The sequence below is a fragment of the Zeugodacus cucurbitae genome, chromosome 3 (assembly GCF_028554725.1).
Source record: "Zeugodacus cucurbitae isolate PBARC_wt_2022May chromosome 3, idZeuCucr1.2, whole genome shotgun sequence".
Taxonomy (NCBI): Eukaryota; Metazoa; Arthropoda; class Insecta; order Diptera; family Tephritidae; genus Zeugodacus; species Zeugodacus cucurbitae.
In genome coordinates, this window is record NC_071668.1 from 48,780,674 (window position 1) to 48,797,584 (window position 16,911).

The 16,911-nt window shown below is 37.2% G+C and overlaps 7 protein-coding genes across 8 annotated transcripts; all 7 read right to left on the minus strand.

Moving 5' to 3' along the window:
* Positions 1–2,402: 2,402 nt before the first annotated feature.
* LOC128920396 (glutamate dehydrogenase, mitochondrial-like) lies at positions 2,403–3,941 on the minus strand. The gene is made up of 4 exons (XM_054227580.1): positions 3,600–3,941; positions 3,234–3,538; positions 2,781–3,167; positions 2,403–2,709 (listed from the first exon to the last, which is right to left on the minus strand). The coding sequence occupies exons 1-4, from the start codon at positions 3,871–3,873 to the stop codon at positions 2,485–2,487; spliced, it is 1,191 nt and encodes a 396-aa protein (XP_054083555.1). The 5' UTR covers positions 3,874–3,941; the 3' UTR covers positions 2,403–2,484.
* Positions 3,942–5,239: 1,298 nt separating this feature from the next.
* LOC128920386 (glutamate dehydrogenase, mitochondrial-like) lies at positions 5,240–7,933 on the minus strand. The gene is made up of 2 exons (XM_054227545.1): positions 7,738–7,933; positions 5,240–7,074 (listed from the first exon to the last, which is right to left on the minus strand). The coding sequence occupies exon 2, from the start codon at positions 6,348–6,350 to the stop codon at positions 5,955–5,957; it is 396 nt and encodes a 131-aa protein (XP_054083520.1). The 5' UTR covers positions 6,351–7,074; positions 7,738–7,933; the 3' UTR covers positions 5,240–5,954.
* Positions 7,934–8,536: 603 nt separating this feature from the next.
* LOC128920372 (glutamate dehydrogenase, mitochondrial-like) lies at positions 8,537–9,527 on the minus strand. Its single transcript, XM_054227512.1, has 2 exons — positions 9,147–9,527; positions 8,537–9,075 (listed from the first exon to the last, which is right to left on the minus strand). Exons 1-2 carry the CDS (start codon positions 9,525–9,527, stop codon positions 8,851–8,853), a joined length of 606 nt encoding a protein of 201 aa, XP_054083487.1. The 3' UTR covers positions 8,537–8,850.
* Positions 9,528–9,551: 24 nt separating this feature from the next.
* Positions 9,552–11,176, minus strand: LOC128920371 (glutamate dehydrogenase, mitochondrial-like). 2 transcript variants are annotated; one of them, XM_054227511.1, is made up of 2 exons: positions 9,967–10,248; positions 9,552–9,904 (listed from the first exon to the last, which is right to left on the minus strand). In XM_054227511.1, the coding sequence occupies exons 1-2, from the start codon at positions 10,238–10,240 to the stop codon at positions 9,552–9,554; spliced, it is 627 nt and encodes a 208-aa protein (XP_054083486.1). In that variant the 5' UTR covers positions 10,241–10,248. The 2 variants fall into 2 exon arrangements, 1 of the variants encoding a protein (XP_054083486.1); XR_008470435.1 differs by lacking the exon at positions 9,967–10,248 and adding an exon at positions 10,921–11,176 and having other exon boundaries at positions 9,769–9,904.
* A 730-nt stretch (positions 11,177–11,906) lies between these two features.
* LOC128920375 (glutamate dehydrogenase, mitochondrial-like) lies at positions 11,907–12,588 on the minus strand. The gene is made up of 2 exons (XM_054227515.1): positions 12,193–12,588; positions 11,907–12,121 (listed from the first exon to the last, which is right to left on the minus strand). The coding sequence occupies exons 1-2, from the start codon at positions 12,571–12,573 to the stop codon at positions 11,969–11,971; spliced, it is 534 nt and encodes a 177-aa protein (XP_054083490.1). The 5' UTR covers positions 12,574–12,588; the 3' UTR covers positions 11,907–11,968.
* LOC128920374 (glutamate dehydrogenase, mitochondrial-like) lies at positions 12,552–14,159 on the minus strand. The gene is made up of 3 exons (XM_054227514.1): positions 13,962–14,159; positions 13,009–13,296; positions 12,552–12,947 (listed from the first exon to the last, which is right to left on the minus strand). Exons 2-3 carry the CDS (start codon positions 13,280–13,282, stop codon positions 12,598–12,600), a joined length of 624 nt encoding a protein of 207 aa, XP_054083489.1. The 5' UTR covers positions 13,283–13,296; positions 13,962–14,159; the 3' UTR covers positions 12,552–12,597.
* Positions 14,160–15,034: 875 nt separating this feature from the next.
* Positions 15,035–15,751, minus strand: LOC128920363 (glutamate dehydrogenase, mitochondrial-like). The gene has a single exon (XM_054227493.1). It carries the CDS (start codon positions 15,657–15,659, stop codon positions 15,360–15,362), a length of 300 nt encoding a protein of 99 aa, XP_054083468.1. The 5' UTR covers positions 15,660–15,751; the 3' UTR covers positions 15,035–15,359.
* Positions 15,752–16,911: the final 1,160 nt, after the last annotated feature.

Sequence of the window (16,911 nt, forward strand, 5' to 3'; positions counted from 1 at the left end):
GGGCGCCAAGATTTGAATTCACTTTTAGGTAAATTAGCCCAAAATAAACACTTTTTATTAAGTAAAAAAAATTGATATCTCGCTCCGTTTACGAGATATCGAACGTTGAAGTTTGTGTTAACAGCAGCCGATGCGCGCACTTGCATATGCATTGATGCAGGTGTTATGCGATTGATTTACATATGTGATTGATTTATGTGATTGATTTTATTTTCCAGTGCGGAAAGTAGTTGTACGCGAAAAAACTTTCCATTTCCCTCTCTTTGATAACTCCCGGTGTTGGCTCGATCAGGGTTATTTTTTTGAAGCGCGGCCGAAGGCCGCCAGTGCGGAAAGTAGTTATACGCGAAAAAACTTTCCATTTCCCTATCTTTGATAACTCCCGGTGTTGGCTCGACCAGGGTTATTTTTTTGAAGCGCGGCCGAAGGCCGCCAGTGCGGAAAGTAGTTGTACGTGAAAAAACTTTCCATTTCCCTCTCTTTGATAACTCCCGGTGTTGGCTCGACCAGGGTTATTTTTTTTAAGCGCGGCCGAAGGCCGCCAGTGCGGAAAGTAGTTGTACGCGAAAAAGCTTTCCATTTCCCTCTCTTTGATAACTCCCGGTGTTGGCTCGATCAGGGTTATTTTTTTGAAGCGCGGCCGAAGGCCGCCAGTGCGAAAAGTAGTTATACGCGAAAAAACTTTCCATTTCCCTCTCTTTGATAACTCCCGGTGTTGGCACGACCAGGGTTATTTTTTTGAAGCGCGGCCGAAGTCCGCCAGTGCGGAAAGTAGTTGTACGCGAAAAAACTTTCCATTTCCCTCTCTTTGATAACTCCCGGTGTTGGCTCGATCAGGGTTATTTTTTTGAAGCGCGGCCGAAGGCCGCCAGTGCGGAAAGTAGTTATACGCGAAAAAACTTTCCATTTCCCTATCTTTGATAACTCCCGGTATTGGCTCGACCAGGGTTATTTTTTTGAAGCGCGGCCGAAGGCCGCCAGTGCGGAAAGTAGTTGTACGCGAAAAAGCTTTCCATTTCCCTCTCTTTGATAACTCCCGGTGTTGGCTCGATCAGGGTTATTTTTTTGAAGCGCGGCCGAAGGCCGCCAGTGCGGAAAGTAGTTATACGCGAAAAAACGTTCCATTTCCCTATCTTTGATAACTCCCGGTGTTGGCTCGACCAGGGTTATTTTTTTGAAGCGCGGCCGAAGGCCGCCAGTGCGGAAAGTAATTGTACGCGAAAAAACTTGTCAATGAATCACATATGTAAATCAATCACAAACACCTGCATCAATGCATATGTAAGTGCGCGCATCGGCTGCTGTTAACACAAACTTCAACGCTCGATATTTCGTAAACGGAGCGAGATATCAATTTTTTTTATTTAATAAAAAGTGTTTATTTTAATTTACCTAAAAGTGAACTCAAATCTTGGCGCCCCAGAAACTAAAATCGTGCCGGGAAGGCCTCCACTCCGTTGGAGGGACCAGGTGGAGAGCGACCTGGTTACACTTGGGATCTCCAACTGGCGCCGAACTGCGAAGGAGAGAGACAGGTGGCGCACTATCGTCGATTCGGCTATAACCGGCTAAACGGTTGCAACGCCAATCACATACACATACATACATACATATTGCCTTGCGATAATGCAATCCCAGTTATGATTTTTTTTTTTGTGTTTTTGTAAGAAATTTTTTGCACTCACTTTTTCGGCAATTATTTTGGTATCCGCTGATTTTGTTGTATATTGTATATATACAATTGTATTACGAATATATAAATATTCCACAATATTCAGTAAGAAAATATTTTTTGTTTATTTATTATTTGCGTCAGGTTTTTTTTTGTAATTATTTTCTTCGAGAACAAATTCAAATCGCTCCGTTCAACACAACTGTTCTTATGAAAATCTCAATATCAACTGAACTGAGAAAAATAAATTTGACAATATTGACTGTTTATGTTTTGAAGTTTTGAATTTTCTGTTGAAAATATGTTAATGTTTATGTTTTTTTAATGTTAATTATTTTATTCTGGCAAAAATTTTGGATTTTGGGGATCGTAAAAAATGCCGAATAATGCATAATAACCCCTACTCACTTACTACGCTATTTTTGGTGCATTTGGTGGATGGATTTTTGGTACCATTCACCACTTTTTTGGTGCATTTTGGTGCATTTGATGCATTGACGCGTGGTGAAAAACCGATTTTTTCACGGCGCGCAAATGGGGTTATACAGGTCGTATGAGTACCATATTACCAAAAACAGAAAAACAGATATAAGGGTACCAAAAACAGAGGTAAGTGGGTAGGGGTTTTGTTTTTTAATTGTAAAACTGTTGCTGTCAAGAAGCCATTTTGTTTGTGTTTGTGTAAAGACATATTTATTTAAAAATTGAAGAAAAATATACAAAAGGATATTACACTTTGGATCTTATAAATATATAAATGTAAAATTTGTAAAAATAAATAATCGCCAAGCGACTTCAGACGCATTCTGTAATTATTGTTGAGAAATGCCCTCCATTTCTAAGGCTCGGAAAATCTTAGAAATCGAGTAAATAAAGGCAGCGGTGCGTAAATCATTGCAGAGACCGAATTCATTGGCCACAATCTTAATGCCTGCCCCCGCAGTTTCCATAACTGTTTGTAGTCCTGCGTCTACAATATCCGCCTCCTTCGTACAGTCTCTTATGAGCTTTAACTTTTTGTTTGGCTTGAACTTATCCTAAATAAATAAATTAAAAAAATTCATATTAACAAATTAACTTATTTGCACGGTGGTCAAAGTTCACTTACCTCGCACTCATTCATGGAGTTAAAGATCTCGTTGATTATGGCTTTCTCGCGTTTAACATTCATTTTGCCATAAGATACATGATTGATATTCTTTAAGTACTCAAAGTAGGATACCGTTACACCGCCAGCATTGCAAAACAAATCCGGTATAATGAGTACATTCTTTTTACGTAATATTTCATCGGCAGCTGGCGTCGAAGGACCATTAGCGCCTTCTAAAATCATCTTGGCTTGTACACTGTTAGCATTTTCGACAGTGAGAACCTTTTGCGTAGAGCAAGGCATTAGTATATCGCATTTTTCAACCAACAAACTGCCCTCTTTTTCGGTGGCTTTGGTATAGCCCTTGATTGATTTATTATTTTTTGCATAATACTCCATTAAGTCCTAAGTATATGAAGAAAATTAAAAAAATATTATCATGGAGATATTTATTTTCAATACGCCACATACCTTTGGATCAATGCCATTCTCATTTACTAGAGACACGTCAAATTCTTGAACACCGATCAGTTTGGCACCGGCTTCCACTACAAAAACGGATGCATGGGAACCGACATTGCCAAACCCTTGTACGATCACGGTTTTATCTTTCCAACCAGTCTTCCAGCCTAATAAATCCATCCAATCTTTATCCATAATAAAACATTCAGCCGCCTTAAATAGACCACGTCCCGTGGCGGCGGTGCGACCATTTATACCGCCTATTTCTACTGGCTTACCAGTCGTGATGGCCAATGCATCTACATCGTTATAGCCTAGAAGAACAATTTATTTGTCTATCCAGACGTTTTTTAATATTTCATAAAAAAAAATTACCAAAAGTTTTAATATATTGATCCACCAACCAACTCATCTCGTGTTGGCTGGTATTCACATCTGGTGCCGGTACATCTATACCCGGACCTATCATATTGCGACGTAATAGCTCCATTGTATAGCGACGCGTAATTGTTTGCAATTCTTGTGCAGTATACTTCTTCGGGTCGATACGTATGCCACCCTTGGAACCACCAAACGGTACATTCACGCAAGCCGTCTTAAACGCCATCAGATAAGCCAAAGCGCGTATCTCATCGGCGTCGACGTCCATGGCAAAACGTATGCCTACAAAAGAGGAACGGATATGATCAGTCAGTTATATATATCATGCTAGACATCAGCAGTTGAAGCATTGAAAAGGAAGAACATTTTCTTGAAACACACAACTACATGCATATATTCTAGAAAATTCGTTGAGAAATTTTTTGAATATACCAGCTTTTCTAGAAAAATAATAGCCAATAATATAATTGAACCCACCGCCTTTGAGTGGTAATCTGTGTCTAGTGTGGTGTGCGCGATAGCCGGTGATTAGCTCGTAATTGCCATCACTTCTTATTATAGGGAAGGTAACTTCCAATAGATTTGTAGTGCAGCCCATCAATTTAAGCATGGCGGAAACACGTTGTTCACGCTGTTCCTTCTTCATGTAAGGATACTTTTCCAGCTCCTTTATCATCATCGGCTCCATTAGCTGAGCGGCCGAGTGATAATAATACTCAACCATGTGTGCAAATGGTGGGTCTTTGTCTTTATTGATTTTTTCCAAATGCTTGGGCATCACGTGCTTTTCACGCGTAGCCCCAAGTCCGGTCCAGTTTAAAACTGTCTTCGATAGTGAAGATCGTAAAAGTTTACCATTTAAAAGGAAGGACATATTGCCTTGCGATAATGCAATCCCAGTTATGATTTTTTTTTGTGTTTTTGTAAGAAATTTTTTGCACTCACTTTTTCGGCAATTATTGTGGTATCCGCTGATTTTGTTGTATATTGTATATATACAATTGTATTACGAATATATAAATATTCCACAATATTCAGTAAGAAAATATTTTTTGTTTATTTATTATTTGCGTCAGGTTTTTTTTGTAATTATTTTCTTCGAGAACAAATTCAAATCGCTGCGTTCAACACAACTGTTCTTATGAAAATCTCAATATCAACTGAACTGAGAAAAATAAATTTGACAATATTGACTGTTTATGTTTTGAAGTTTTGATTTTTTCTGTTGAAAATATGTTAATGTTAATGTTTTTTTAATGTTAATTATTTTATTCTGGCAAAAATTTTGGATTTTGGGGATCGTAAAAAATGACGAATAATGCATAATAACCCCTACCCACTTACTACGCTATTTTTGGTGCATTTGGTGGATGGATTTTTGGTACCATTCACCACTTTTTTGGTGCATTTTGGTGCATTTTGGTGCATTTGATGCATTGGCGCGTGGTGAAAACCCGATTTTTTCACGGCGCGCAAATGGGGTTATACAGGTCGTATGAGTACCATATTACCAAAAACAGAAAAACAGATATAAGGGTACCAAAAACAGAGGTAAGTGGGTAGGGGTTTTGTTTTTTAATTGTAAAACTGTTGCTGTCAAGAAGCCATTTTGTTTGTGTTTGTGAAAAGAAATATTTATTTAAAAATTTAAGAAAAATATACAAAAGGATATTACACTTTGGATCTTATAAATATATAAATGTAAAATGTGTAAAAATAAACAATCGCCTAGCGACTTCAGACGCATTCTGCAATTATTGCTGAGAAATGCCCTCCAATTCTAATGCTCGGAAAATCTTCGAAATCGAGTAAATAAAGGCGGCGGTGCGTAAATCATTGCAGTGGTGAATGCCACCAAAATTGGCGTAGTAAGTGGGTAGGGGTTTTTTTTAATTGTTAAACTGTTGCTGTCAAGAAGCCATTCTGTTTGTGTTTTTGTAAAGAAATATTTATTTAAAAATTTAAGAAAAATATACAAAAGGATATTACACTTTGGATCTTATAAATATATAAATGTAAAATTTGTAAAAATAAATAATCGCCAAGCGACTTCAGACGCATTCTGTAATTATTGTTGAGAAATGCCCTCCATTTCTAAGGCTCGGAAAATCTTAGAAATCGAGTAAATAAAGGCAGCGGTGCGTAAATCATTGCAGAGACCGAATTCATTGGCCACAATCTTAATGGCTGCCCCCGCAGTTTCCATAACTGTTTGTAGTCCTGCGTCTTAAATATCCGCCTCCTTCGTACAGTCTCTTATGAGCTTTAACTTTTTGTTTGGCTTGAACTTATCCTAAATAAATAAATTAAAAAAATTCATATTAACAAATTAACTTATTTGCACGGTGGTCAAAGTTCACTTACCTCGCACTCATTCATGGAGTTAAAGATCTCGTTGATTATGGTTTTCTCGCGTTTAACATTCATTTTGCCATAAGATACATGATTGATATTCTTTAAGTACTCAAAGTAGGATACCGTTACACCGCCAGCATTGCAAAACAAATCCGGTATAATGAGTACATTCTTTTTACGTAATATTTCATCGGCAGCTGGCGTCGAAGGACCATTAGCGCCTTCTAAAATCATCTTGGCTTGTACACTGTTAGCATTTTCGACAGTGAGAACCTTTTGCGTAGAGCAAGGCATTAGTATATCGCATTTTTCACCCAACAAACTGCCCTCTTTTTCGGTGGCTTTGGTATAGCCCTTGATTGATTTATTATTTTTTGCATAATACTCCATTAAGTCCTAAGTATATGAAGAAAATTAAAAAAATATTATCATGGAGATATTTATTTTCAATACGCCACATACCTTTGGATCTATGCCATTCTCATTTACTAGAGACACGTAAAATTCTTGAACACCGATCAGTTTGGCACCGGCTTCCACTACAAAAACGGATGCATGGGAACCGACATTGCCAAACCCTTGTACGATCACGGTTTTATCTTTCCAACCAGTCTTCCAGCCTAATAAATCCATCCAATCTTTATCCATAATAAAACATTCAGCCGCCTTAAATAGACCACGTCCCGTGGCGGCGGTGCGACCATTTATACCGCCTATTTCTACTGGCTTACCAGTCGTGATGGCCAATGCATCTACATCGTTATAGCCTAGAAGAACAATTTATTTGTCTATCCAGACGTTTTTTAATATTTCATAAAAAAAAATTACCAAAAGTTTTAATATATTGATCCACCAACCAACTCATCTCGTGTTGGCTGGTATTCACATCTGGTGCCGGTACATCTATACCCGGACCTATCATATTGCGACGTAATAGCTCCATTGTATAGCGACGCGTAATTGTTTTATTCTTGTGCAGTATACTTCTTCGGGTCGATACGTATGCCACCCTTGGAACCACCAAACGGTACATTCACGCAAGCCGTCTTAAACGCCATCAGATAAGCCAAAGCGCGTATCTCAGCGGCGTCGACGTCCATGGCAAAACGTATGCCTACAAAAGAGGAACGGATATGATCAGTCAGTTATATATATCATGCTAGACATCAGCAGTTGAAGCATTGAAAAGGAAGAACATTTTCTTGAAACACACAACTACATGCATATATTCTAGAAAATTCGTTGAGAAATTTTTTGAATATACCAGCTTTTCTAGAAAAATAATAGCCAATAATATAATTGAACCCACCGCCTTTGAGTGGTAATCTGTGTCTAGTGTGGTGTGCGCGATAGCCGGTGATTAGCTCGTAATTGCCATCACTTCTTATTATAGGGAAGGTAACTTCCAATAGATTTGTAGTGCAGCCCATCAATTTAAGCATGGCGGAAACACGTTGTTCACGCTGTTCCTTCTTCATGTAAGGATACTTTTCCAGCTCCTTTATCATCATCGGCTCCATTAGCTGAGCGGCCGAGTGATAATAATACTCAACCATGTGTGCAAATGGTGGGTCTTTGTCTTTATTGATTTTTTCCAAATGCTTGGGCATCACGTGCTTTTCACGCGTAGCCCCAAGTCCGGTCCAGTTTAAAACTGTCTTCGATAGTGAAGATCGTAAAAGTTTACCATTTAAAAGGAAGGACATATTGCCTTGCGATAATGCAATCCCAGTTATGATTTTTTTTTGTGTTTTTGTAAGAAATTTTTTGCACTCACTTTTTCGGCAATTATTGTGGTATCCGCTGATTTTGTTGTATATTGTATATATACAATTGTATTACGAATATATAAATATTCCACAATATTCAGTAAGAAAATATTTTTTGTTTATTTATTATTTGCGTCAGGTTTTTTTTGTAATTATTTTCTTCGAGAACAAATTCAAATCGCTGCGTTCAACACATCTGTTCTTATGAAAATCTCAATATCAACTGAACTGAGAAAAATAAATTTGACAATATTGACTGTTTATGTTTTGAAGTTTTGATTTTTTCTGTTGAAAATATGTTAATGTTAATGTTTTTTTAATGTTAATTATTTTATTCTGGCAAAAATTTTGGATTTTGGGGATCGTAAAAAATGACGAATAATGCATAATAACCCCTACCCACTTACTACGCTATTTTTGGTGCATTTGGTGGATGGATTTTTGGTACCATTCACCACTTTTTTGGTGCATTTTGGTGCATTTGATGCATTGGCGCGTGGTGAAAACCCGATTTTTTCACGGCGCGCAAATGGGGTTATACAGGTCGTATGAGTACCATATTACCAAAAACAGAAAAACAGATATAAGGGTACCAAAAACAGAGGTAAGTGGGTAGGGGTTTTGTTTTTTAATTGTAAAACTGTTGCTGTCAAGAAGCCATTTTGTTTGTGTTTGTGTAAAGAAATATTTATTTAAAAATTTAAAAAAAATATACAAAAGGATATTACACTTTGGATCTTATAAATATATAAATGTAAAATGTGTAAAAATAAACAATCGCCTAGCGACTTCAGACGCATTCTGCAATTATTGCTGAGAAATGCCCTCCAATTCTAATGCTCGGAAAATCTTCGAAATCGAGTAAATAAAGGCGGCGGTGCGTAAATCATTGCAGTGGTGAATGCCACCAAAATTGGCGTAGTAAGTGGGTAGGGGTTTTTTTTAATTGTTAAACTGTTGCTGTCAAGAAGCCATTCTGTTTGTGTTTTTGTAAAGAAATATTTATTTAAAAATTTAAGAAAAATATACAAAAGGATATTACACTTTGGATCTTATAAATATATAAATGTAAAATTTGTAAAAATAAATAATCGCCAAGCGACTTCAGACGCATTCTGTAATTATTGTTGAGAAATGCCCTCCATTTCTAAGGCTCGGAAAATCTTAGAAATCGAGTAAATAAAGGCAGCGGTGCGTAAATCATTGCAGAGACCGAATTCATTGGCCACAATCTTAATGGCTGCCCCCGCAGTTTCCATAACTGTTTGTAGTCCTGCGTCTACAATATCCGCCTCCTTCGTACAGTCTCTTATGAGCTTTAACTTTTTGTTTGGCTTGAACTTATCCTAAATAAATAAATTAAAAAAATTCATATTAACAAATTAACTTATTTGCACGGTGGTCAAAGTTCACTTACCTCGCACTCATTCATGGAGTTAAAGATCTCGTTGATTATGGCTTTCTCGCGTTTAACATTCATTTTGCCATAAGATACATGATTGATATTCTTTAAGTACTCAAAGTAGGATACCGTTACACCGCCAGCATTGCAAAACAAATCCGGTATAATGAGTACATTCTTTTTACGTAATATTTCATCGACAGCTGGCGTCGAAGGACCATTAGCGCCTTCTAAAATCATCTTGGCTTGTACACTGTTAGCATTTTCGACAGTGAGAACCTTTTGCGTAGAGCAAGGCATTAGTATATCGCATTTTTCGCCCAACAAACTGCCCTCTTTTTCGGTGGCTTTGGTATAGCCCTTGATTGATTTATTATTTTTTGCATAATACTCCATTAAGTCCTAAGTATATGAAGAAAATTAAAAAAATATTATCATGGAGATATTTATTTTCAATACGCCACATACCTTTGGATCTATGCCATTCTCATTTACTAGAGACACGTAAAATTCTTGAACACCGATCAGTTTGGCACCGGCTTCCACTACAAAAACGGATGCATGGGAACCGACATTGCCAAACCCTTGTACGATCACGGTTTTATCTTTCCAACCAGTCTTCCAGCCTAATAAATCCATCCAATCTTTATCCATAATAAAACATTCAGCCGCCTTAAATAGACCACGTCCCGTGGCGGCGGTGCGACCATTTATACCGCCTATTTCTACTGGCTTACCAGTCGTGATGGCCAATGCATCTACATCGTTATAGCCTAGAAGAACAATTTATTTGTCTATCCAGACGTTTTTTAATATTTCATAAAAAAAAAATTACCAAAAGTTTTAATATATTGATCCACCAACCAACTCATCTCGTGTTGGCTGGTATTCACATCTGGTGCCGGTACATCTATACCCGGACCTATCATATTGCGACGTAATAGCTCCATTGTATAGCGACGCGTAATTGTTTGCAATTCTTGTGCAGTATACTTCTTCGGGTCGATACGTATGCCACCCTTGGAACCACCAAACGGTACATTCACGCAAGCCGTCTTAAACGCCATCAGATAAGCCAAAGCGCGTATCTCAGCGGCGTCGACGTCCATGGCAAAACGTATGCCTACAAAAGAGGAACGGATATGATCAGTCAGTTATATATATCATGCTAGACATCAGCAGTTGAAGCATTGAAAAGGAAGAACATTTTCTTGAAACACACAACTACATGCATATATTCTAGAAAATTCGTTGAGAAATTTTTTGAATATACCAGCTTTTCTAGAAAAATAATAGCCAATAATATAATTGAACCCACCGCCTTTGAGTGGTAATCTGTGTCTAGTGTGGTGTGCGCGATAGCCGGTGATTAGCTCGTAATTGCCATCACTTCTTATTATAGGGAAGGTAACTTCCAATAGATTTGTAGTGCAGCCCATCAATTTAAGCATGGCGGAAACACGTTGTTCACGCTGTTCCTTCTTCATGTAAGGATACTTTTCCAGCTCCTTTATCATCATCGGCTCCATTAGCTGAGCGGCCGAGTGATAATAATACTCAACCATGTGTGCAAATGGTGGGTCTTTGTCTTTATTGATTTTTTCCAAATGCTTGGGCATCACGTGCTTTTCACGCGTAGCCCCAAGTCCGGTCCAGTTTAAAACTGTCTTCGATAGTGAAGATCGTAAAAGTTTACCATTTAAAAGGAAGGACATATTGCCTTGCGATAATGCAATCCCAGTTATGATTTTTTTTTTGTGTGTTTTTGTAAGAAATTTTTTGCACTCACTTTTTCGGCAATTATTTTGGTATCCGCTGATTTTGTTGTATATTGTATATATACAATTGTATTACGAATATATAAATATTCCACAATATTCAGTAAGAAAATATTTTTTGTTTATTTATTATTTGCGTCAGGTTTTTTTTTTGTAATTATTTTCTTCGAGAACAAATTCAAATCGCTCCGTTCAACACAACTGTTCTTATGAAAATCTCAATATCAACTGAACTGAGAAAAATAAATTTGACAATATTGACTGTTTATGTTTTGAAGTTTTGATTTTTTCTGTTGAAAATATGTTAATGTTAATGTTTTTTTAATGTTAATTATTTTATTCTGGCAAAAATTTTGGATTTTGGGGATCGTAAAAAATGCCGAATAATGCATAATAACCCCTACCCACTTACTACGCTATTTTTGGTGCATTTGGTGGATGGATTTTTGGTACCATTCACCACTTTTTTGGTGCATTTTGGTGCATTTGATGCATTGACGCGTGGTGAAAACCCGATTTTTTCACGGCGCGCAAATGGGGTTATACAGGTCGTATGAGTACCATATTACCAAAAACAGAAAAACAGATATAAGGGTACCAAAAACAGAGGTAAGTGGGTAGGGGTTTTGTTTTTTAATTGTAAAACTGTTGCTGTCAAGAAGCCATTTTGTTTGTGTTTGTGTAAAGAAATATTTATTTAAAAATTGAAGAAAAATATACAAAAGGATATTACACTTTGGATCTTATAAATATATAAATGTAAAATGTGTAAAAATAAACAATCGCCTAGCGACTTCAGACGCATTCTGCAATTATTGCTGAGAAATGCCCTCCAATTCTAATGTTCGGAAAATCTTCGAAATCGAGTAAATAAAGGCGGCGGTGCGTAAATCATTGCAGTGGTGAATGCCACCAAAATTGGCGTAGTAAGTGGGTAGGGGTTTTTTTTTTAATTGTTAAACTGTTGCTGTCAAGAAGCCATTCTGTTTGTGTTTTTGTAAAGACATATTTATTTAAAAATTTAAGAAAAATATACAAAAGGATATTACACTTTGGATCTTATAAATATATAAATGTAAAATTTGTATTGGCCACAATCTTAATGCCTGCCCCCGCAGTTTCCATAACTGTTTGTAGTCCTGCGTCTACAATATCCGCCTCCTTCGTACAGTCTCTTATGAGCTTTAACTTTTTGTTTGGCTTGAACTTATCCTAAATAAATAAATTTAAAAAATTCATATTAACAAATTAACTTATTTGCACGGTGGTCAAAGTTCACTTACCTCGCACTCATTCATGGAGTTAAAGATCTCGTTGATTATGGCTTTCTCGCGTTTAACATTCATTTTGCCATAAGATACATGATTGATATTCTTTAAGTACTCAAAGTAGGATACCGTTACACCGCCAGCATTGCAAAACAAATCCGGTATAATGAGTACATTCTTTTCACGTAATATTTCATCGGCAGCTGGCGTCGAAGGACCATTAGCGCCTTCTAAAATCATCTTGGCTTGTACACTGTTAGCATTTTCGACAGTGAGAACCTTTTGCGTAGAGCAAGGCATTAGTATATCGCATTTTTCACCCAACAAACTGCCCTCTTTTTCGGTGGCTTTGGTATAGCCCTTGATTGATTTATTATTTTTTGCATAATACTCCATTAAGTCCTAAGTATATGAAGAAAATTAAAAAAATATCATGGAGATATTTATTTTCAATACGCCACATACCTTTGGATCAATGCCATTCTCATTTACTAGAGACACGTCAAATTCTTGAACACCGATCAGTTTGGCACCGGCTTCCACTACAAAAACGGATGCATGGGAACCGACATTGCCAAACCTTTGTACGATCACGGTTTTATCTTTCCAACCAGTCTTCCAGCCTAATAAATCCATCCAATCTTTATCCATAATAAAACATTCAGCCGCCTTAAATAGACCATGTCCCGTGGCGGCGGTGCGACCATTTATACCGCCTATTTCTACTGGCTTACCAGTCGTGATGGCCAATGCATCTACATCGTTATAGCCTAGAAGAACAATTTATTTGTCTATCAAGACGTTTTCTAATATTTCATAAAAAAAAATTACCAAAAGTTTTAATATATTGATCCACCAACCAACTCATCTCGCGTTGGCTGGTATTCACATCTGGTGCCGGTACATCTATACCCGGACCTATCATATTGCGACGTAATAGCTCCATTGTATAGCGACGCGTAATTGTTTGCAATTCTTGTGCAGTATACTTCTTCGGGTCGATACGTATGCCACCCTTGGAACCACCAAACGGTACATTCACGCAAGCCGTCTTAAACGCCATCAGATAAGCCAAAGCGCGTATCTCATCGGCGTCGACGTCCATGGCAAAACGTATGCCTACAAAAGAGGAACGGATATGATCAGTCAGTTATATATATCATGCTAGACATCAGCAGTTGAAGCATTGAAAAGGAAGAACATTTTCTTGAAACACACAACTACATGCATATATTCTAGAAAATTCGTTGAGAAATTTTTTGAATATACCAGCTTTTCTAGAAAAATAATAGCCAATAATATAATTGAACCCACCGCCTTTGAGTGGTAATCTGTGTCTAGTGTGGTGTGCGCGATAGCCGGTGATTAGCTCGTAATTGCCATCACTTCTTATTATAGGGAAGGTAACTTCCAATAGATTTGTAGTGCAGCCCATCAATTTAAGCATGGCGGAAACACGTTGTTCACGCTGTTCCTTCTTCATGTAAGGATACTTTTCCAGCTCCTTTATCATCATCGGCTCCATTAGCTAAGCGGCCGAGTGATAATAATACTCAACCATGTGTGCAAATGGTGGGTCTTTGTCTTTATTGATTTTTTCCAAATGCTTGGGCATCACGTGCTTTTCACGCGTAGCCCCAAGTCCAGTCCAGTTTAAAACTGTCTTCGATAGTAAAGATCGTAAAAGTTTACCATTTAAAAGGAAGGACATATTGCCTTGCGATAATGCAATCCCAGTTATGATTTTTTTTTGTGTGTTTTTGTAAGAAATTTTTTGCACTCACTTTTTCGGCAATTATTTTGGTATCCGCTGATTTTGTTGTATATTGTATATATACAATTGTATTACGAATATATAAATATTCCACAATATTCAGTAAGAAAATATTTTTTGTTTATTTATTATTTGCGTCAGGTTTTTTTTTGTAATTATTTTCTTCGAGAACAAATTCAAATCGCTCCGTTCAACACAACTGTTCTTATGAAAATCTCAATATCAACTGAACTGAGAAAAATAAATTTGACAATATTGACTGTTTATGTTTTGAAGTTTTGATTTTTTCTGTTGAAAATATGTTAATGTTAATGTTTTTTTAAAGTTAATTATTTTATTCTGGCAAAAATTTTGGATTTTGGGGATCGTAAAAAATGACGAATAATGCATAATAACCCCTACCCACTTACTACGCTATTTTTGGTGCATTTGGTGGATGGATTTTTGGTACCATTCACCACTTTTTTGGTGCATTTTGGTGCATTTGATGCATTGGCGCGTGGTGAAAAACCGATTGTTTCACGGCGCGCAAATGGGGTTATACAGGTCGTATGAGTACCATATTACCAAAAACAGAAAAACAGATATAAGGGTACCAAAAACAGAGGTAAGTGGGTAGGGGTTTTGTTTTTTAATTGTAAAACTGTTGCTGTCAAGAAGCCATTTTGTTTGTGTTTGTGTAAAGAAATATTTATTTAAAAATTGAAGAAAAATATAGAAAAGGATATTACACTTTGGATCTTATAAATATATAAATGTAAAATGTGTAAAAATAAACAATCGCCTAGCGACTTCAGACGCATTCTGCAATTATTGCTGAGAAATGCCCTTCAATTCTAATGCTCGGAAAATCTTCGAAATCGAGTAAATAAAGGCGGCGGTGCGTAAATCATTGCAGTGGTGAATGCCACCAAAATTGGCGTAGTAAGTGGGTAGGGGTTTTTTTTTTTAATTGTTAAACTGTTGCTGTCAAGAAGCCATTCTGTTTGTGTTTTTGTAAAGAAATATTTATTTAAAAATTTAAGAAAAATATACAAAAGGATATTACACTTTGGATCTTATAAATATATAAATGTAAAATTTGTAAAAATAAATAATCGCCAAGCGACTTCAGACGCATTCTGTAATTATTGTTGAGAAATGCCCTCCATTTCTAAGGCTCGGAAAATCTTAGAAATCGAGTAAATAAAGGCAGCGGTGCGTAAATCATTGCAGAGACCGAATTCATTGGCCACAATCTTAATGCCTGCCCCCACAGTTTCCATAACTGTTTGTAGTCCTGCGTCTACAATATCCGCCTCCTTCGTACAGTCTCTTATGAGCTTTAACTTTTTGTTTGGCGTGAACTTATCCTAAATAAATAAATTAAAAAAATTCATATTAACAAATTAACTTATTTGCACGGTGGTCAAAGTTCACTTACCTCGCACTCATTCATGGAGTTAAAGATCTCGTTGATTATGGCTTTCTCGCGTTTAACATTCATTTTGCCATAAGATACATGATTGATATTCTTTAAGTACTCAAAGTAGGATACCGTTACACCGCCAGCATTGCAAAACAAATCCGGTATAATGAGTACATTCTTTTTACGTAATATTTCATCGGCAGCTGGCGTCGAAGGACCATTAGCGCCTTCTAAAATCATCTTGGCTTGTACACTGTTAGCATTTTCGACAGTGAGAACCTTTTGCGTAGAGCAAGGCATTAGTATATCGCATTTTTCACCCAACAAACTGCCCTCTTTTTCGGTGGCTTTGGTATAGCCCTTGATTGATTTATTATTTTTTGCATAATACTCCATTAAGTCCTAAGTATATGAAGAAAATTAAAAAAATATTATCATGGAGATATTTATTTTCAATACGCCACATACCTTTGGATCTATGCCATTCTCATTTACTAGAGACACGTCAAATTCTTGAACACCGATCAGTTTGGCACCGGCTTCCACTACAAAAACGGATGCATGGTAACCGACATTGCCAAACCCTTGCACGATCACGGTTTTATCTTTCCAACCAGTCTTCCAGCCTAATAAATCCATCCAATCTTTATCCATAATAAAACATTCAGCCGCCTTAAATAGACCACGTCCCGTGGCGGCGGTGCGACCATTTATACCGCCTATTTCTACTGGCTTACCAGTCGTGATGGCCAATGCATCTACATCGTTATAGCCTAGAAGAACAATTTATTTGTCTATCAAGACGTTTTCTAATATTTCATAAAAAAAATTACCAAAAGTTTTAATATATTGATCCACCAACCAACTCATCTCGCGTTGGCTGGTATTCACATCTGGTGCCGGTACATCTATACCCGGACCTATCATATTGCGACGTAATAGCTCCATTGTATAGCGACGCGTAATTGTTTGCAATTCTTGTGCAGTATACTTCTTCGGGTCGATACGTATGCCACCCTTGGAACCACCAAACGGTACATTCACGCAAGCCGTCTTAAACGCCATCAGATAAGCCAAAGCGCGTATCTCATCGGCGTCGACGTCCATGGCAAAACGTATGCCTACAAAAGAGGAACGGATATGATCAGTCAGTTATATATATCATGCTAGACATCAGCAGTTGAAGCATTGAAAAGGAAGAACATTTTCTTGAAACACACAACTACATGCATATATTCTAGAAAATTCGTTGAGAAATTTTTTGAATATACCAGCTTTTCTAGAAAAATAATAGCCAATAATATAATTGAACCCACCGCCTTTGAGTGGTAATCTGTGTCTAGTGTGGTGTGCGCGATAGCCGGTGATTAGCTCGTAATTGCCATCACTTCTTATTATAGGGAAGGTAACTTCCAATAGATTTGTAGTGCAGCCCATCAATTTAAGCATGGCGGAAACACGTTGTTCACGCTGTTCCTTCTTCATGTAAGGATACTTTTCCAGCTCCTTTATCATCATCGGCTCCATTAGCTGAGCAGCCGAGTGATAATAA